The sequence below is a fragment of the Ambystoma mexicanum genome, chromosome 12, assembly GCF_040938575.1.
Source record: "Ambystoma mexicanum isolate Mex_15411 chromosome 12, UKY_AmexF1_1, whole genome shotgun sequence".
In the NCBI taxonomy this organism is placed as follows: domain Eukaryota; kingdom Metazoa; phylum Chordata; class Amphibia; order Caudata; family Ambystomatidae; genus Ambystoma; species Ambystoma mexicanum.
The window spans coordinates 1,164,283,914-1,164,302,539 of NC_090936.1; the positions used below are offsets into that span (position 1 = coordinate 1,164,283,914).

Below are 18,626 nucleotides of genomic sequence, written 5' to 3' on the forward strand. Positions count from 1 at the left end.
ACCCAGAAGATGCAGCTAATGCACCCCCGAGACTCACCACGCTTGTAGAAGGCCCTGTCCAAATGCTCCCTATAATGCCAGTCACAATAAAGTGCAATGAAATGTCTGTCAGAATACCAGTCAGTATCCAGTCAGAAGTGTCTGGAACTGTGCTGTTGGGCAACAACCTAAAGGATTTGGGTGTTGTTTCTAGCACATCATAGCCCCTTAGCAAACGAAAAAAGGGACCAGACAATGAAGGTCAGAGAGGAAACTTTTAAAGACCTCTCGACTGAGAGCAAGGTGAAATCCAGTGCCTCCAACGTGAAAAGGGGCCCCAAGCCCACACTTCCTGTGTCCAAAACGTTCAGAGTCACCCTTGTGACCCCACCTCCAGCTCAGACTGAGGTGACTAAACAAAAATGTGTGGATGGACCTTGTTAGGACACCTTTTCTAAAGTCCAACTAAGGGCTTCATGAAACCATACACCTGAGGCAGTACATAAATCAACTCTTAGTATAAGGCTGCACCACCTGAGAATATTTGGTAGCGTAGACAGAGCAGCCAGGCTTTTCTTAGGATGGAGAGGGCTGTAGCTTGGTACAATAAAATTGTAGCATACCTATGGTCACAATAAACACTGAAACACAATGTATTTTAAAAAATAAATGGTTTATTTAAAAACAAGTAGGCCCAGATAAATCTTGGGGAAATAAGTACAATCACATATCATAAACACAATTATAAAAACCAATTCAATACTTAAGGGATAAAACCCAAAGTATAACATTCAGAATGCCATAAGTTATTCTTGGGCAGTAAAACCAGGTTAGATATACTTAAAAAAAAAAAAAAGATTTGTAATTCAATCGCTTTAGTGATTTTTACAAAGTGCAGAGATTCCGAATAAAAAGAAAGAAGAAAGAAGAAAGGAAGAAAGTTGTTTCATTTCATTTACTTCGCCACTGTTGTTTCTACTGTATCGTCATTGATTAGGGATGCAAGTCCTGAAAAAGGATTTCCTTTAGCCATGTTGGTCCTGCTTTTCATCATTCTGGAAGAAGAAGAATCTGTTCTAAAATGTTTGCCGTGACCCACTGCGTCTTTTCACTGCTGATCATGCGGGCCCACCACAGCTCTTCTTCGTTGATGTGTGCTGCGGCTAGATGACTTGCTAAGTAGGGGCTTCTAATGTTTTGCGTGCCCTGGCATGTCAGTAAGAGATGTCGTAGTGTTTCAACCTGGTTTGGAAACTCACAAAATCTGCACCGATTTGTTTTTGAAAACCCTCTGATCGCGAGGATTTCGTTCGATGGTAAAAGGATGAGCCGGGCTGTAAGAAAATATTTCTTAGGCTTCTGTCAAGGTATTTCTTCATAAATGCCTGGGTTTCGTTCAATTTCCTTGCCTGTGGAGGAAGATGAGCAGTAGGTTTCTACTTTGCTGCTGTTTCCAACCTAAGAATCTAGTCTGATTCGTCCAATTTCTTTTTCACCTTATTTGGATCAGTTTGTCCGTAAAACTTTGGATAGCAAGTAGCTTTTCTTTACAATCTTGGTCCCACTGTACCAGCATTTTACAGTGACCGTTTTTTTAATTCTGTGCTTGAGAATATCAAAGGGCAGTTAGGGTGTATGATCTTTCTGTAGAGCATTATGCTGTTTCGTTCGACAATAGCCTGAAGGGATGAGAGGTTAAGTTCCCGTCTGATCAAGACCATCAGGGTTGATTTCGGCAGATTTAAAACGGATCTCCAGAAGAAATTATCAAGTGTTGTCCAAATCGTTTTATGTATATTTGGCATAGCGTCTGCTCCATAAATTATGGCTGGTATAACTTTGACCCTTTAAAAGTTGATGGTTGGTTGGAGGGAACATCAGCCATACTTCTTTTCGACTGCTTTAGCTTGTGATGTCAAGTTTCTTATTTTCGCATGGAGGGTGCACTGCATTGAGCAATCGATTTTAGAGCTGTCCAACATAACTCCAAGGTATTTGAAGTCGGTTACTTTTTCAATTTTGCAGCCTTCCAAATACCACTTCAGTTTTTCTCCTTTCCTGGTTCGCTTTTCAAATGACATGATTTTGGTCTTTGATTTGTTTATTTCCAGGTCATTGGAGCGGATGTATTTTGATAAATTGTCCAGCTGTCGTTTCAGTCCGATGGATGTTTGGTCAAGCAAAATCATGTCGTCAGCATACAGAAGACAGATATCTTTTCTTGGCCTATGGACGGTGGAAAGGATCTTACCAGGCCTTCGACGATTTTGTAATCACCGAGATAAGCCAAGAAAAGAGCTGGAGCAAGGGGGCATCCTTGTTTTACCCCACGACTTGTTGGAACTTCAGCTGAGAGCAGCCCCTGTTGGTCTGATGAACTTGCATTCTGGTGTTGGTGAGCAAAGCCTTAATCGGGCCAAGGATTTCATTTGGGCAGTTCCAGGATGTTAGTTTCTTCCATAGTTGGACTCTGTTAACCTGGTCAAAGGCTTGTGTTAAGCCTATAAATGCGAGAAAGACTTGAGGTCCCCCTGCCATGATCTTACTCTTCAGAACGCTCAATAGCATGATATTTGCGCTTGTTCCCGTGTTTTTCTTAAAGCCAGACTGAAAAGGATCTGCACACAGGGCCTGAATGGCCCAGGGTTTGAAATTAACTCAGTAGTAGCGATCCATAAACCTTCCTGAGAACGTCCAATAAAGCGATTGGATGAAAATGTGCAGGATCGTCCTTACTGCCCTTTTTAAACATCGGAACTATTGTTGATAGTGACCAGGATACAGGTATTTATCTTGATTCCATGCATTTTGTAAAGACAAGGCTGATTAACATGGTCCATTCCTCCGACAATGACTTTAGATCAATGTTAGTGATCCCATCCGGGCCTGGTGCTCTGGAGTTTTTTAGCTTAGATATAGTTTCCCTGTTTATTTCTTTATCGTGAAGGTCGGCCCATGGGGTATTGAGCTGCTCCTGAGATGCTGATCTAATTGGTGATGGGGATAAGAAGAGGCATGTATAAAACTTCATCCAGGTGTCTTCCGGGATGCTATTTATTAGTGTGTCATTTGTTAAACTTCCTGTGGATCTGATAAGAGACCAGAATTCATGCGGGTTATGGCCACTCACATGTTTTAGCATTTCTTCTGAGTCTCGTTGGTATAATGCTAAACAATGTTTTTTTAGCAAGGACGTATACTTCTTTAGTGCTTCCAAAGCCATTTTTCTATTTGCCTCGGTGTTGTATCGTATAGCTAATCTTCTTGCCTTGCGCAGCTCACTTTGCTTGGACACCAGCGCTAGGTCGTATTCATGCTTGTTTTTTGTCGATGTCAAACCTTTCTTGTTTTTTGATGGCTTCGCCATGTAAGTCACGAGCAGCGGCCGATAGTCAATGTGTTGCTTATTCAAGCTTCCTGCGCCCACATCATTGTTTCCCTTATAGGTTTGTGTTAGCTCTGGGCTATTCCTAGCGCTCAGTTTAAGACAGTTTGCTGGAGTATTAGATTCCAGTTCTACAGGGAAGTAATGCTTCTTTAGACTGGTTGAGGACCTTGTGATGGCCAACAGTTAGTGGTCACTCGACAATGTTTTTATGACTTCAGCAGATATTAACTCGAGAATCAACGAAGGAGATGTGAAGATGTAATCAATGGCATTTGAAGATCCTCTTTCCCAGGTTGGGGTTTTGTTTGCCTGGGTTAATACAATCGCTGTGTCTAAGTGGTTTCTAGAATCCATTGATTTCAACCAGGCCTTTCCCCGCCCCTTCACTGGTTGCCTACCACCCACACAATCTTTGGTTGGTCTTGCTTTCTACACACAGCGTTTAAATCTCCACAAATCAGGAGGTGGGCCCTTTGGTATTGAAGCTGTCTCTCATCCATGTCTTCCTCTATCATCTTTAAAAAAGCTTCAGTCGAGGTTTCTTGAGGATTCCAAAATATATTCATGATAACTAACATGGTGAGTTTTTCTCCGTTTTCTTATCGAAATGATTCCAAGATGCTAGGATTGCCAAGAGTGCTATGTTAATTGCCAGGACTCTTTCTAACTGCATTCCGCTACCCAAACGAAATGCAGTCAGTAAGTCAGAAAATGGTCATCTTTTCTCTCCCTTTCGGGCTGGTGAAATAACCAAGTCAAATCCATCAAGACTTGGTTTTTCAACCAGCCAGGTCTCTTGGAAGCAGAGTATGTCGTATAAAAGTCGATGTCGCCCGGGACCGTCAAATGATTAAAACCCTGGGTATTCCAGGACCCTAGCTTCAAGAAAGTAGAGAGCAGCGATTGATCTGGATGACTTGTGCTGGCAGGTTGCTACTTCCTAAGCCGATCCGATAAGGCTTTGGGGATCCATCCCCAAAGTTGTTGGCTTGTAGCTGGTTTCACCATTTCCTCTGTAGATTTACTTTGTACAGTAGTGTCTTGCATTATTTTCCTTTTTATTTTTGACAGAGGGACACTTGGACGTGTCCGTCTGTCTCGAGCCAGTTTGTGAGGGTTGACGGGCTATTTGTTTTAAGGTTCAGGCTAGGTTTCATTTGGAGGCCCAAGATTCCGTTCTTTAAATCTCTTCATTTCGCTTTTTGGTGTTTGTGACCCTTGTATCTAGAGCGCCACTTACTTCGGGTGTTGTTCTTAGTCCACGTTGGTCCGGGGTTTCTGTTTGCAGGTCAATACGATTATCTTTTCTTTTAGTGAGTTTCGAGCCTGTGCGTGTCGGAGAATCTGAGATTACTTTCATCTCCTTCAGTTTGTAGCCTTGCCTTCGAAGTTTATCTGACGAGTCCCTTAGCATTCTTTCTACAGTTTGTGAGGCTGTATGTAGGTAGGTGATTGCCTTCTTCCCTTTGTGGGCGGGCTCTACAATTTTTAGATCTTCAGTCTTTAATGAACACAGGGTTGGGACTCCCTGTAATAGTTTCAAAACCGTTTGTCTATTCAGATTGATGTATTCTCCGTTTCCCGTTCGTTGTCTCAACTTGAAAGTTGGTCGAAGTTTCCCTCCATTTTTAGCTTCGTACTGCATTTTGGCCCCTGTCTCTTCGATCACGCTCTACTCTAATCTCTGTGGGTGATGCGGGGTTCTAGTTTTGGGAGGGGCTCAATGGTTACGGTGGGACTGCGCTACCCTTTCGGTGGAACCTTGGTTGTTTGGTCTAACCCCCTTTGTCGGGCTACAATGCCTAGTGGAATCTGTCGCCCTGGATCGATAATGGCTTGCGATTGGCTTTTGCTTTCTTATTATAATCTAGTGGAGACACCGCCCTAAGGGCCGGGTTTGTACTGGTAAGTATATTTGTTACGACGATCTTCCAGTGTGAGGAAGTTGCTGCGTTTCCCTTGGTCCAGGGGTCGTAAGGTAGGCAGAGTTTGGTCCTTCGAGGTTGTAAAGTGTGGTGGAAGTATTTGTCCCAGGGAAGAAACCTCCTCCGCACTGTAAGATGCTGACTAAGATTCATTAGGTCTTTCACCTCCAAAAACTCCACTGTTTTTGGCGATGTAGGGTAGTTAGGAGAATTTTTTTAATGGTGATTTGTCAAGGTAATGGTAGTTGCCCCTCTCACTTTGGGTAGCAGGTTTAAAGATCTCGTTCTTGGCGTGGGTGTTGGATTTTGTATTGCCGATGCACCGTCCATCACCATCCGGGTCTCCGGGTGGAGGAGAAAAATGAGTGCTTTTTTGTTGTTAAATGTTCTCTGGGTTTTGGCTTTGTTTGCTCAAAAATGGCAAAGTCTTCATTAGAGAGTTCCTTGGAAAATTTTTCTGTCATTTGTTGATTTTCCGGGTCTTCCACGAGGATGATCTCCTACTCTAAGTGGGAAGAGTTGTTTCATAGTTTTCTTTATTTCGAGCTGAAGCACTCTTGTCCTCTTGTTTGTTCCATGCTGGGGATGGTTTAGATGTCCTTTTCCTTATGTGGGTTGTGGCTTGTTGGAACAAATGTTTGCGACTCATCTGGGTGATGGTTACTACTGACCCTTTCCTTTATTTCTATGGTCGCTTTTGACATCCGAGTACACCTCTCTATTGTTCTTGAAAATGGTGCCAATGATACCAAATCCAAATTTGCATTTTGTGGAGTGGGGACGCTGACTGCTTCCATGATGGTTTGGGCATTGTGTTTGTGTTCCATTGCATTAATGTAACCTTCAAGATATATGAGTTTCGAATGCATCATTGCAAAAAGCGAGGTGTGGTCTTTGAGCGTATCGTTTATTGACTCGTAGAGTTTTCAGAAAGGCGCCAGAGCTATGGTGACTGCCGACATTACTGACAGAATATCCTTTTTTTTTTAAGGTGTATCTTTCAAAAAACTTTGAGGCAAATCACTCGGTCTTCTGTTACTCAGAGGCGAAAGAGGTAGTGATGGCAATGAGGCCCTTCGTGACGCTAGTCCTCTTTGCGGAGTGCTCTCTGATGTTTTAGTCAGATTGAATATTTCAGGAGAAGTTGTTTTGTTTCTTTTTGTGTAAGCAATTTGATCTTTGTTCACCCGCACTTTATTTTTTACAATTTGAGAAAGTGGGTGGCCATTTTCGTTGTTTACATCTTGGACCGCTTCTAGGCATAGCCGATCCAGTGGGTTTGCTGTTAGGGGATTATTTGTTGTTTCTGGACTTAAATGAAAGTCTATCGGCCAGAAGGTTTTTGCTCCGACATCTAAGGTTGCAGCGTTGTGCGTTAGTATTTTGCTTTGTAGAGTTTGCTCCTCTCTTTTACTTTGTAAAACGGTGTTCGCTGAGTCGTCGCTATCTTGCATGGGGGGCCTTGTTCACTTGTGGAATGTTGTTCACTGTGTCATGGCTGTCCTGCAAACTGCTTTCACCAACGGTAGTTGCTAAAACCAAAGGCTTTCCAAAGTGCCATCTAGTCTTTGGCGAGGATCCAGGTAGGGGAGAACTCACACTGGCATCTGTTTTACACAGTTTGATTGAATTTTGTGCATCTTGAACTGCCTCCAGCATTTCTGCATCAGAGACTTCTCCTATCCTGTCGAACTTGCGCTTACATTGTTTTTTAAAGAAGTCTTTCAGCACATTTGCGGTTAGGGGTTCACCTAATCTGGGCTGCAGAGTGTCCATTTTTGCTAGTGACTTTTTGGAGATTGGATGAGGCCTTATGGGGCTCGATGTTGACGTAATTGGTGTGTCAATTTTCGTTGAACTTCTCTTAGTTTGTGTGTCAACCAAGACGTTTGATTTACTCAGGCACTTTTATCGTGTTGTCTTTGCTGGAATTTTCTTTTTCAAAGGTCTTGTGAATTTCAGGTTTTTACCTCGGAGTGTAAGATTTTTCAAATTAATTCTCACACCGGCCCGTGTTCTTTGGGCCGTGGATTCACAGTTTGGTGGTTGCAGGTCGTCCTCGTCCCCCCAACATGGGGTAGGGTGCGGGTTGCATCCAGTAGAAGGCGCGTGAATCTGTGCCTGCATGCTCAAAAGCGGGTGGGTTTGGAGCCCCAACGCTGTTGACCCTACCTCCCCTTCAGAGGGGGCAGCCCCAGTCTCTGGTCCAAGCTGTTCTTTAAGCGCCTCACGTTCACTCCTGGAAGGAAGAAACTTCACGCCACGGCACCTCTGTTCCGGGTTGCTCGTCTTTTCCTCCACCCGGTGCATGCCACTTTCAGCCTGTGCCTCCGCCGTAACTCCTAGCTCACCTACGGCGGCAAACTCTGTCTCTCCTCCGAGGGACCAAGCCGCCTCCTCAGTTCCAGGTGAGGTACTGGGGTACAGCGGCTCTCAGCCCGTCCAAGGCACGGGCCAACTGTAAGACGTTATTGGAGGAGTCTGGGGTTTCCTGACTCCATTGTCCGTTTCAGCGTCCGTTTCAGCTTCTGTTGATGGGGCCTTTTCATCAAAAGAGGTGGGGAGAGGCTGGGTACCTCGGGAAAAGGCCTACATCTGTGTTGGCCGAATCGGAAGATGAAGGCGCTTTGCTGAGCCAACGTCATTTTTCTCTGTGTTTTCTTCAACCGCCCTCTTCCAAAGTCACAAAAGATGATGTAGAGGTGGTAGCGTCCCCGGCAGCCATCACAGCCATAGACTGCCTGAGACTGCCACTCAGCGGCTGCTCCGCGGGAATAAGGGGGTTTTGTAGAATGCTCCTCCCCGGGCACTGTAGAACAGACAAACACTGGAAACAGACTGCAGGCTGAAGAGAGTAACTGCCTGAGACTGCCAATAAGCCGCTACTCCGATATACTTTTAGAATACAGTCAGTAAATGCAAAGGTAGTAGATCCCATCAGCCATGCAGTCAGTCAGTTGAGAAATCACATAAACCAACCCTGTCACAAGTTTATTCCTTGCAACATTACTTTTTAGAACTCAGTTCAGAGTTAGTAAAACAACTCAGATCCTTAAGCTACATGACGACAAATAACATACCATACAAGTATTAACATACAATAACTATTTCTGAATCCACTCAGCAATAAAGGTAAATAAAACACAATTGCACTTTAAGACCGACCCAAGGTATTTCAAGGTAAGTAATGGACCTTATAACTATTTTGGAAATGCTCTAAACAGATTCAGGGGAGGCACAACCCAGTGTTACAAGTTTAGAAGAAAAATAGCTGTTCAAGGTGAGCAAGGAACCCAATACTATTAAGAGGGGCTCCAAGCAACTCAAAGGCAAGTATTAACTCAAAGACTGTTTTAGGTCTGTTTAGAGCAGATCAGGGAAAGTAATACCCTATCGTACACTTTAAGAACACAATATTATTCAAGGTAGGTAAACCCTATTGGTAAGCGTTTACACTCATTCAGTTAAGCAATGATAAAACGGTACCAACACAAGCCACCATTCAAGGTTTATATACTTTTTAGAGGGTACACTGCAACTCAAATGTAAGTATAACCTAAGGACACTTTGTAACGTCTTTGTTCACAGAGATACAGTTATCACACAAATTTTTTCAGCAAGTACGTACTTTTACATTTGTTATACTTTTCAAGACAAAAGCATTTTCTTATCCAGTCCTTCACTAGTGTATTGCATGAGTTCTCACAGAGTCAGAAAAGGAACCTTAGTGATCTAGGTGCCAGCTGCAGGAAGTGTGAGATAGGTTTCAGTTGCTGGAAAGTCAAAGTTCCATGGGAGATCTTCCTGAGTATTTACTTTCAGGGTTAGTTAAAGTGTACAGGGACTTCGCAGAAGGCTCCCTTATAGGCGATCCAACAATAGGTCTGGCAAATGGTGTGGGCAAACTCCCAACCACACAAATCACCTACTCAACCCCACAGGATGCCCACCAGACCCAAGGTAAGTATTACCCAAGCCCACACAGTATTACCTTTGGAGAAAAGAAGAGTTTTGGAGTGGATGACTTCAGAATGCAGCAGCACAGCACCCGGTCCCTGGTTTCTTGGTCTGGTGACGAAAGAACTGGACACTGGATGGAAACTTGCAGCAGCAGTCATCAGAGGAGGCATCCAGCAAAGGTTTTTTCGCGGATTCTAGCGGCTCTGTGGATTTGGCACCTTTTTACAGAAGCCAGATGAAGAACGAATATCGCCGGTTGGATTCTCTTCACTCTCTCGGTCCTGCACTCTGATGAAGGGACTTCAAGGACTCGAATTGTGTCCCTAGAGAGCCAGGAGGAGGCCACCAAAGTTTTGGACTTCGTAAGACCATGTACCACACAATGGCTCGAGATATTGGGGTATTGAAACCCAGCAAGGTCGCAACACATTGTGGGATGGCTCAAAATGCACGTCTTCTTGAAACTAGTGGATCTCAGCAGCCTCTCGGTAGGAGTCACCGCGTTCAAGACACCCGGGTTGATTGGAAGGGTTACATCAGGCTCTGGTTACACAGCAGGCTCTCTGGTCGCTGGAAATTGCTACAGACATCCTTTCTTCATCTTCCTCTTCAGTTACAGCTCCTGTGGTCGACTTGTCAGCACCTTCTGAGTATTTATCAGTAACTACAGTGCACCTTCTGCATCCTCTCTCCATTTTACAGAAAGGGGTGGTCTGGCTGTCCAATAAGGGAGTTGGTTCCTTTCAGGCAAGGAAAAAGATAAAGGGATGCAGAGTTTTGGACTCCTTCCTGGCTTCCTGCCTTCTCAGACTCTTTGGAGGCCTGGGCAGGGAATACAAAGGATTCCTGTTGAAGGCAAACCTCCACTGAGGTAGTTCCTACCTAGAATGGCAGGGGAAGACCTAAACAACTACAAGCACGTGGGAAATGGCGGAACAAGAACGGGTCAACCATTTTAGCAACATGGTGGCCCTTCTGTGCATTACCGAAGCTGCCTTAACAGCCTATGAGTAAAAATGACTAAAAGTCATAAAGGTAAAAAAACCACTGCCACCAGCCATTCAGGTAAACTTGCAATTGTAACAAAAATGTTCTCGGTTAAGAAGGGGGATACATTGTATCCCCCCCAGCACTGCACATAAAGCGGGGTGTGCTGGCTCCCTTATATAAAATGTAAAAGATGAAAATCCCTCTTTACTACTTGGGAACAATAGTTCAGCCAAGTGCATGAAAGAGAAACTAACAGAGTAGCCCAAAGGGGCAACCCAGCCTAAGCCGAAAAGATACAGGAAACTTTAACTCCAACCATACATTATGGAGAGTTAAAGGTCACCCATGAAAAGAGTAAAAGATAAAGTGAGAGGGGAAAAAAAGATTCCCCATCACCTAGGGACAAGGGAAATGAATCCCCAAGTCCAAACAAAATATTCTGGGCTGGACACAGGTCAGGAAGATTTATCACAAATACGAAAATCTTACCCAACAGACCTCTGATCTCCTGACCCAAAAAAGGCCCACCTTTTATAAAAGCAAATGCACGCTTGTCCGTAACGCAAGTTTATTGTACAAACAGCCGGGAGAGACTAGATGACGGCATTGAGTCAAACTAACCAGTCTCTCTCCGAACCACAAAAACATTTCACATTATATACATTTTACAACTTTAAAACACTTGCACAAATGTTCGTTACATAGTCACCCCGTAACCCCCAAAAACACGCTCACTAAATACATTTATTTAACCACCATCGCCTTTCCACATATATTTGCATTATCTCATTTACAGCACATACCTTTTTGTGATCTTTCTGTAATAGGTCACGACATAATCACATGGTTACATATTCACGCACAACAATCCTAATTTATTACAGGTTCCATCGGGTCGGGGACCTCTAACCCCAGTCATGATGCACACATTGCTTTATCAAGGATACTTCAACAATACGCGGAGGGAGAGAAACCTGGGATGGGTTGGGGTAGGGTGGTAGGTTAAGCGGTGCATGTCTCAGAGCATGCAGGATCCTGCCTTATACATGTACATATGTGATAGTCCAATCAACTAAACTATGGTGAACGTGCACAAAATGGCAGTGCACAGAATATGACAAGTGTTTTTCCAGAAATGCAATAGGTCCAATGGATCGTATTAGCTAATCAGAAGGTGATCCACCAAAAATGTATGCAAGATTTTTCAGATGACACATTCCATTTTTTTTAAAGCTGAAAGGGCAGATTTGTGACCGAAACGTGAGCCACGCTGTAAACATGGATTGCTACATCATTTTGAGACACCAGTTCCCTGAAACCAACCCACCCACCTCTTAAAGCAGTGGTGCACTCATCTTACTTTATTCACAAGACTCTGATCAGTGGTGCTTCTAAATTTGCCTAACCACAGAACTACGTGAAAGAGCTGAGCTGAGCAGTACTACTGGTGGTTGTGTTATGACTCGAGGCGCAACCAGTGCGTGCATTTCTAAGACGGCACCAGTCTGCTGCTAGAAAAGCTGTGCTTCCAGCGTTGCATATTCTATTTTACACTTAAAGGTCAAGAAACACTGATATTGATACACAAGAAACTCCCTTTCCATTTAACTGTCACACAGGACAGAAGTGGCAGATACACCTACATAACAGGGGTACTTTGGGAACAATCTATCACATTGATAGTCTACGCACCACCAACCCTGCTTACCTCACTACTTACTGATATCTCCTCCCTAATTACCAGGTATATCTGATGTCATGATCGTAGGAGGGGACTTCAACAAAGTCATGAGTGTAGAACTAGACCGATGACACTTATGCGCTAGGAACCCCGCCATGAGCACAAAACTGGCAACATTCGCAGGCGCCCTAGGTATGCGGGACGTGTGGCGAGATCTGCACCCTGAGCAAAGAGAATACTCCTATCACTCTGGTGCCCATGCTTCGCTCTCAAGGCTAGACTACTTCTTTCTTCCGGCAACAGACCTACATAAGGCACACAAGGCATACTTACTTCCCAGAGGGATATCGGACTACTCTCCCCTGGTATTAGAACTCAGCACATCCAGACTGCCCACCCTCCCCGTTGGCACCTACATAATTATTATTTGGGATTCCCAGAGCTGTTAGATAAGCTCCTAGAAGCGACCAAAGCATATTTTGAATTAAACACAGGGACTGTATCTGATCTGGGAGTGTTGTGGGAAGCCTATAAGGCAGTGCTAAGAGGCGAAATAATCTCCTGGACCATGGCACACAAAAAGAAACACCTCCACAGTCCGTGAGGCCGAAACGCAGGTAAAGCAAGCCGAAGAGGCCCATTTAACTAAGGATACCCCCGGGACACACCGAGCACTATTGTTAGCATAAAAACGTCTTCATAATATAGCCCTGGACAACGCTAAGCAAGCACAGTGAGCGTTGCGTGCTAGAGTGTACAAGACGGGGGACAAGGCCAGCAAGATGCTGGCATGGCTGGAACGCAGGAATAAAGGGCATACCCATGTCAGACGGCTCAGCACAGCTGACTCAGAGCCTTTGGTGTCAGACCATGACATAACGGAAGGCTTTGCCGCTTACTACGCCAACCTGTATAGGGCACCCAGCTCCCCCATAGACAATTCAGTCCTGGAAGGAATTATCCTCCCCACCCTTGACACTGAACAGCAAAGCCTACTGGATAAAGAGATCACAGAAGAGGACGTGATAGCAGCCATGTCCAGACTCCAGTCCGGTAAATCCCCAGGTCCAAATTGCTTCCCGCTGGAATTATGGCAAAAAATAGGGGCAAACGAGGTAGCCCCGCACCTGCTCCGCATGTACCAGAGTGCACGAGATCAGGGCTCACTATCCCCGGACATTAGAGAAGCCACTATAATAGTGCTGCCCAAGTCGGACAAACCACCTGAGAGCTGCAGCTTGTACAGACCGATCTCCCTTATCAATAGTGAGACAAAAATTCTTGCAAAGGTATTGTCTGACCGACTACAACAGGTCATCCCATCTCTGGTCCACCTGGACCAATGCGGCTTTATGCCACAGAGGTCAACCCGCATGAACCTTTATATACTACATTCAGCCCTGGAAAGAGCCGACTCCCTTAAGAGTCCCTTGGCGTTGCTCGCCATCGGTTTCGAGAAGGCCTTCAACTCAGTATACTAGGAGGCTATCTGGGAGGCTATCTGGGAAATAATGCATCGCATGGGTTTTGGTGACCAGTTCATGAGCTGGGTGAAACTCTATAGCCACTCGAGGGCGGAGACTAGACTCCTTTGTCTTGGGGAAAGGTACTAGGCAGGGATGCCCCCCGTCAGCCATGATTTCTGCAATTGCAATAGAACCCCTTGCAGTGTTATTGAAAGTGGAAGGGTCGTGGGAGGGCTTTCGGTGGTCGGACACATGGGAAGACAAAGTCTTGCTATCTGCCGATGACTTATTGATCCACCTACCGTGTTGAAACAAGAGGCTTCAGGTATCTAGGCATACAAATCAAGAAAAACCTCAGACTACACATCTGTGAATCTGCACCCTATCACGGCGAGATTCTCAGAGGACATGCAAAATTGGGTCACTCTGCCGCTAACCCTACTAGGCAGAGCAGCACTTTCCAAAATGATTGTCCTCCCCCGCTTCTTGTATATTTTACAAAATGCCCCGCTGCATGTCCCAGGACATGAAAATCCCAAAAAATCGGCTGCGCCCTCCGAAAGCTGTTATGGTGTGGAGGCCACCCAAGAATAGCACGTGCCACGCTGCAAAGATCCATTTGGGAGGGGGGCATTGGTCTACCCAGACTGCAAACATTCTACCGGGCCGCTCAAATGGCGATTGTAAATGACATGCTACATGGGACCGCGACAATGCCACACATTAGAGCAGAGGTTTTTTTTTCTTTTTTTTTTTAGATTGGAGGAGATGGGAAGGGGCAGCTCACATGGTCAGACTGGACCATAAAACGGTCTTAGGCACCAATGGAAAAAATGGCCAGCAGTTGCAAATGGATATTCAGTCCGTTAGTCACAGACTGTTTGAATAGTACCCAAGGGGTTGTTTTTTTGTTCAAATGTAAACAAATTGTGCTATTTAAAGAATATTTATTCAGCAACAATGGTCAAAACTACTAGCTGCATAGTGAAGTAACTCCTCAAACTGGCCCACTTTGGTCAAAAAAAGTGGTCAATTTTGACTGGCCTACACTAGCATATTGGGTACGGTCATCGCCCTATTGCCTTATAGGCCAGTCCAAGCCTGCCGGCTCATCCATAATGGGTGAGGGGGCGTCCACCCACTGGCCACCAAACCCATTATGGAGGAGCCAGCCCAGTGAAAAACTGAGCACTCCCTCAGCTGCTTTTTTTCCAGCTGATGGAGTGTTCCTGGGCTGGCTGAACTGTCAAAGGGAAACACTGTTTACCTTTGACAGTTCATTTCCCCAGCCGCACATGATAACTGAGCCATGCAACGCTGGGGGTGTTTTGCTTCGCCAGCCTTGCATAGCTCATTGGAAATGCTGGCTGGGGCACTGCATGTATGCATGTTCGAGGGGGTGCTCCTGCGCCGCCTCACACATACGGGCTGAGCAACCTGGAGCGGGACATTTTAGCAACCACGCATTTAGCAACCACGCGCAGGCCCCTGCAGAAGGTAACTTTATGGCGATTTATTTTTTATTTAAATGTGCATGGATGTGTGTTATGGGACTGTAGTGGGAACAGGATGGGGGGAAGCACTGAGATAGTGGTGGGAGTAGGGTGGGGAGAGCCCAGGGTCTGTACTGGGAGTAGGGTGCGGTGACGGCACGCAATGGTCCATAGCGATTTCTACATACTGTCCATCTGGCACTTTTGGGGGGGCCCGGCCTGCCCAAACTTTGCTCAGGGGGAGCCCAGGCAAAAAAAGTTTGAAGACCACTGCATTAGAGTGATAAACCCCAGCAGTGAAATGCCCTCGGTGGAACTCCTGTATCGCGAGCCGGGTAGCCCCCCCACATCCATGCTGGCGCACCTGTCACAAATCTGGGTAGAAACACACAGATACATGGGATGGGACACGAAATTGACACCCATAGAACCACTATGGAATAACAGAGGCCTCCCTGAAATAGACAAGCTCCCCAGATGGCCCAGCTGGACAACACATGGTATAACAAAGATTGGGGATGTTGTACGAGAGGGGAAAATAGTAACATTCGAGACCCTTCAAACCTGCTTCTCTCTCCCGCCCACAGAACGCGATCACTACACCCAAATGAAACACGCATTACAAGCTCATCTCCCAGACATGATCAGTATGCCTGAGTGCACTCCAGTGGAACGCAACAGTTTTGGAACAGATAAAGCAGAAATTTACCTCAACTATGTATAATGTGATCACCTCCTTTGCCACAACAGAATTAGTTAGCCTGAAAGCTAAATGGGAGCGGGATGTGGGGACGCTACAGTCAGAAGACTGGATCCCCGAGAGGTAGCAATAGCGTCCTACCCGAGAGTGCAACTATCGCTGGGGCAGAGTCTCGAATCCACAATGCCTGCGTTGTAGACGCGAAGAAGGTACTTTCTTTCACATTTTACGGGAGTGCGACTACATACAACAATATTGGTAGGCATGTTGTAATGAAATGTCAAGCGTCATGGGTAAAATGATACCAAGAGAGCCTAAACAACTATTGCTGGGGTGGACAACGAATGCGACCTGTCAAGCTATGAAAAGCTGTTTGTCAACTGCCACAGCAGCACTTAGGAGGAACATTGCACAGTTGTGGGGTTCAGAAACACCAAGTTATGATCAATGGGTCACGGATATAGACGTCTGTGCTGCAATGGATCATCAGGTGTACACTGCAAGGGGCTGTCCGGCTAAAGCACAAAGAAATTGGCAGAAACGGGAGGATTCCCGTTGAACGGACTAATGCTGTGTTGAATAGCCGCATCCCAAAAGGGCATATAAATCATATAATGTTTTTGAAATGTTAATTGTCGATGCTGGTGAATTTGCTTTTTAGACCCTTTTTGTGTTTAAAGTTCAGAAAGCTTGGGACGCCGTTTACAAGGCGTATAAACAGATGTATTGTTTATATGTACATAAAACCCAATAAAATGTTTGATGAAAAAAGGTCAAGAAACAAAGGACATCTCTGTGAGAGAAACGGGTCATTTCAAAAAGCAAACGCTTCACATGCAAAAAATGCTACAAGCAAATAAAGATTCTCAACTTACTTCATTTTCAAAGTTATATTCTTCATCAAACGTCAGCTTCTTTATGACAGCTAACATGATCCCCTAAAAGATGAGAAATCCGATTATCCACAGGGACTAGAAAGTGTACTTAACATGTTACAAGCAGATGGTAGGTAACTCATGCAAACTTATATTTTTTAAAAAAGCAATACCTTGTATCATTCACACAATCTCGCATGACCTGCGCTTTAAACAAAAAACTCAAAAGAAACTCAAAAATCCAGTGAACAGGATTATCCAGTGACCACTCGGGTAGCCTGCACTCAGTACAAAAAGGGGCATTGCAAGCAGCTAGCTGGGTGTTGTGGAGATTTCTGCACAACCCTCTGGTGAGGGGTGTCCAACCATCTAACATAAAGGTGGAGTGCTTCTCACCAAACAGAATGACCGGACTCTCTAAAGTGGTGGCTGTAGTTGCGCAGTCGGGCTTTAACTCAAGGGAGGGAGAGGGCTGGTAGCAAAGTACAGTTCTGCCACAAGGGTCATCTGGCCTAAACCCCGCCCACCGGGTGCCTTCCTGGTTGCCACTCTTTTTCCCTACTTAAGCACCACTCCAGCCTCTTTTCCTTTGCAGATGGGGAGCACGTGCAAGTGGATCTATGTCACCTGGCCTAAGCAACACCCACCTTCATAGCCCTGCCTCTTCCCTTCTGCTCTTACCTCTTCAATCAAGGGCGTCTCTCACACGGGGGTCCAAAGCGAAGGGAAGACGAAGAAAAGGGCAATTCCTGTTTGGACCAGGATGACCCAGGGCCCCAACCCCTGCTCAGACAGTCAGTAAGCATGCACCAACATGTGTTTTCTCCATCTGTCGCCACGGGCCATCCCCACCATCCAACGCTAACTTCTCCAGTGCTGGGGTGAGGACAGGTGCTCCATGGCACAGTAAAGGTTTTATTCTCGCACCGCAGCATGTGTGTGCCCACTCCCCCCTCCCTTTTTCTCCGGTGGCTTCCTTGTTTGTTGGCCCTGCCCATCCCTCCCTCCCACCACGGTCCCATTGGTTGGCAAGCCCTTTAAATCAGCTACCCAAGTCACCCCCTGGTGTGGCAACCGCCTTGGACAAGGACCAGAGGCTAAGGACAGCTCCAGTGGAGTGTGCTGGTGTCTGTCGTGGTAGCACGTAGCCTGCAGCTGTCGAGTCCCGGCATCCTGTTCTGTTCCTCCTCTCCTGCGTTTCCCTTCCTTCCTCTTGCATCTCAGCACTTCCCTCTCTGATCTATTGTGTACTATTCCGACACTGTCTCGCGCTTCACTGTTTTTCTGGCATTACTTTGCATTGACTGCATTCTTCTTCTAGGTTCCTGCTGTGTTCTGTGTCTTGTTCACTGTATTGTTGACTGTATTGACTTGGTGTTTGCTTTCTACGGTTCTGGATATTGTGTTGCTATGACATGCATTACTTACCGTAAAAGCATTTCTGATGGTTGTATCTGCTTAGATTCACATGCTGTGCATAGTCCGACATCCAGTGGTAACTGGAGTATTGCATCTTGTCTTTCGAGAATCGAAAGGGCACGTCGACATGGGCGTGCCTGTAACACTATCCCTAATGTGACGTGTAGTGTACCCAAGATCCCTCACGTGTCCAGGTCCCTCTGATTGTATTTTTTCTGCCAAGAGGGAGCCTTATGACCATCGTGAGTGAGTACAGAAAAAGAGAAAGTAGTAAGACGTCTATGTTCCTTCCGTCCGAGCGGAGAGGAAGGGTGGGCGCATGTGAATCTAAGCAGATACCGTAAAAGCATTTCTGATGGCTGTAAGTAATGCAGGTCTTCTGATGTTTGTTCATCTGCATAGAATCACATGCTGTGCATAGACTAGCGAGCAGTACCCGGAGTCGGAGGTTGGTTGTGAGAAGGAACAGTAGTGAAAAGATGTCTTAATACTGCCTATCCCACCTGAGAATCAGATCTAGGATGAGGGCCTAGACAATAGTGTTTTGTAAAGGTGTGTACAGAACTCCCGGTTTCCACTTTGCAAATGGACTCAAGGGGAACATTTGCAATGAATGCTATGGATGCAACAGTGCCGAGTGGTATGTGCTCTAGGATTGAAGGGCAGTTCTCTCTTAGCAAGATTGTAGCAGAGTGTAATGCATTTGGCAATCCATCTAGAAATAGTGGATTTGGAGACTGTCTCCCTCTC

At 45.5% G+C, this 18,626-nt stretch overlaps 1 protein-coding gene across 5 annotated transcripts in view; it reads right to left on the minus strand.

Annotated features, from left to right (window-relative positions):
• Positions 1 to 18,626, minus strand: part of XPOT (exportin for tRNA) — a 1,180,573-nt gene that overhangs the window by 641,902 nt on the left and 520,045 nt on the right. For all 5 annotated transcript variants that reach the window (XM_069629779.1, XM_069629778.1, XM_069629776.1 and 2 more), the window contains one exon: positions 16,458 to 16,520. In XM_069629779.1, the coding sequence (XP_069485880.1) occupies positions 16,458 to 16,520 (63 nt within the window). The remainder of the gene's footprint in view (positions 1 to 16,457; positions 16,521 to 18,626) is intronic.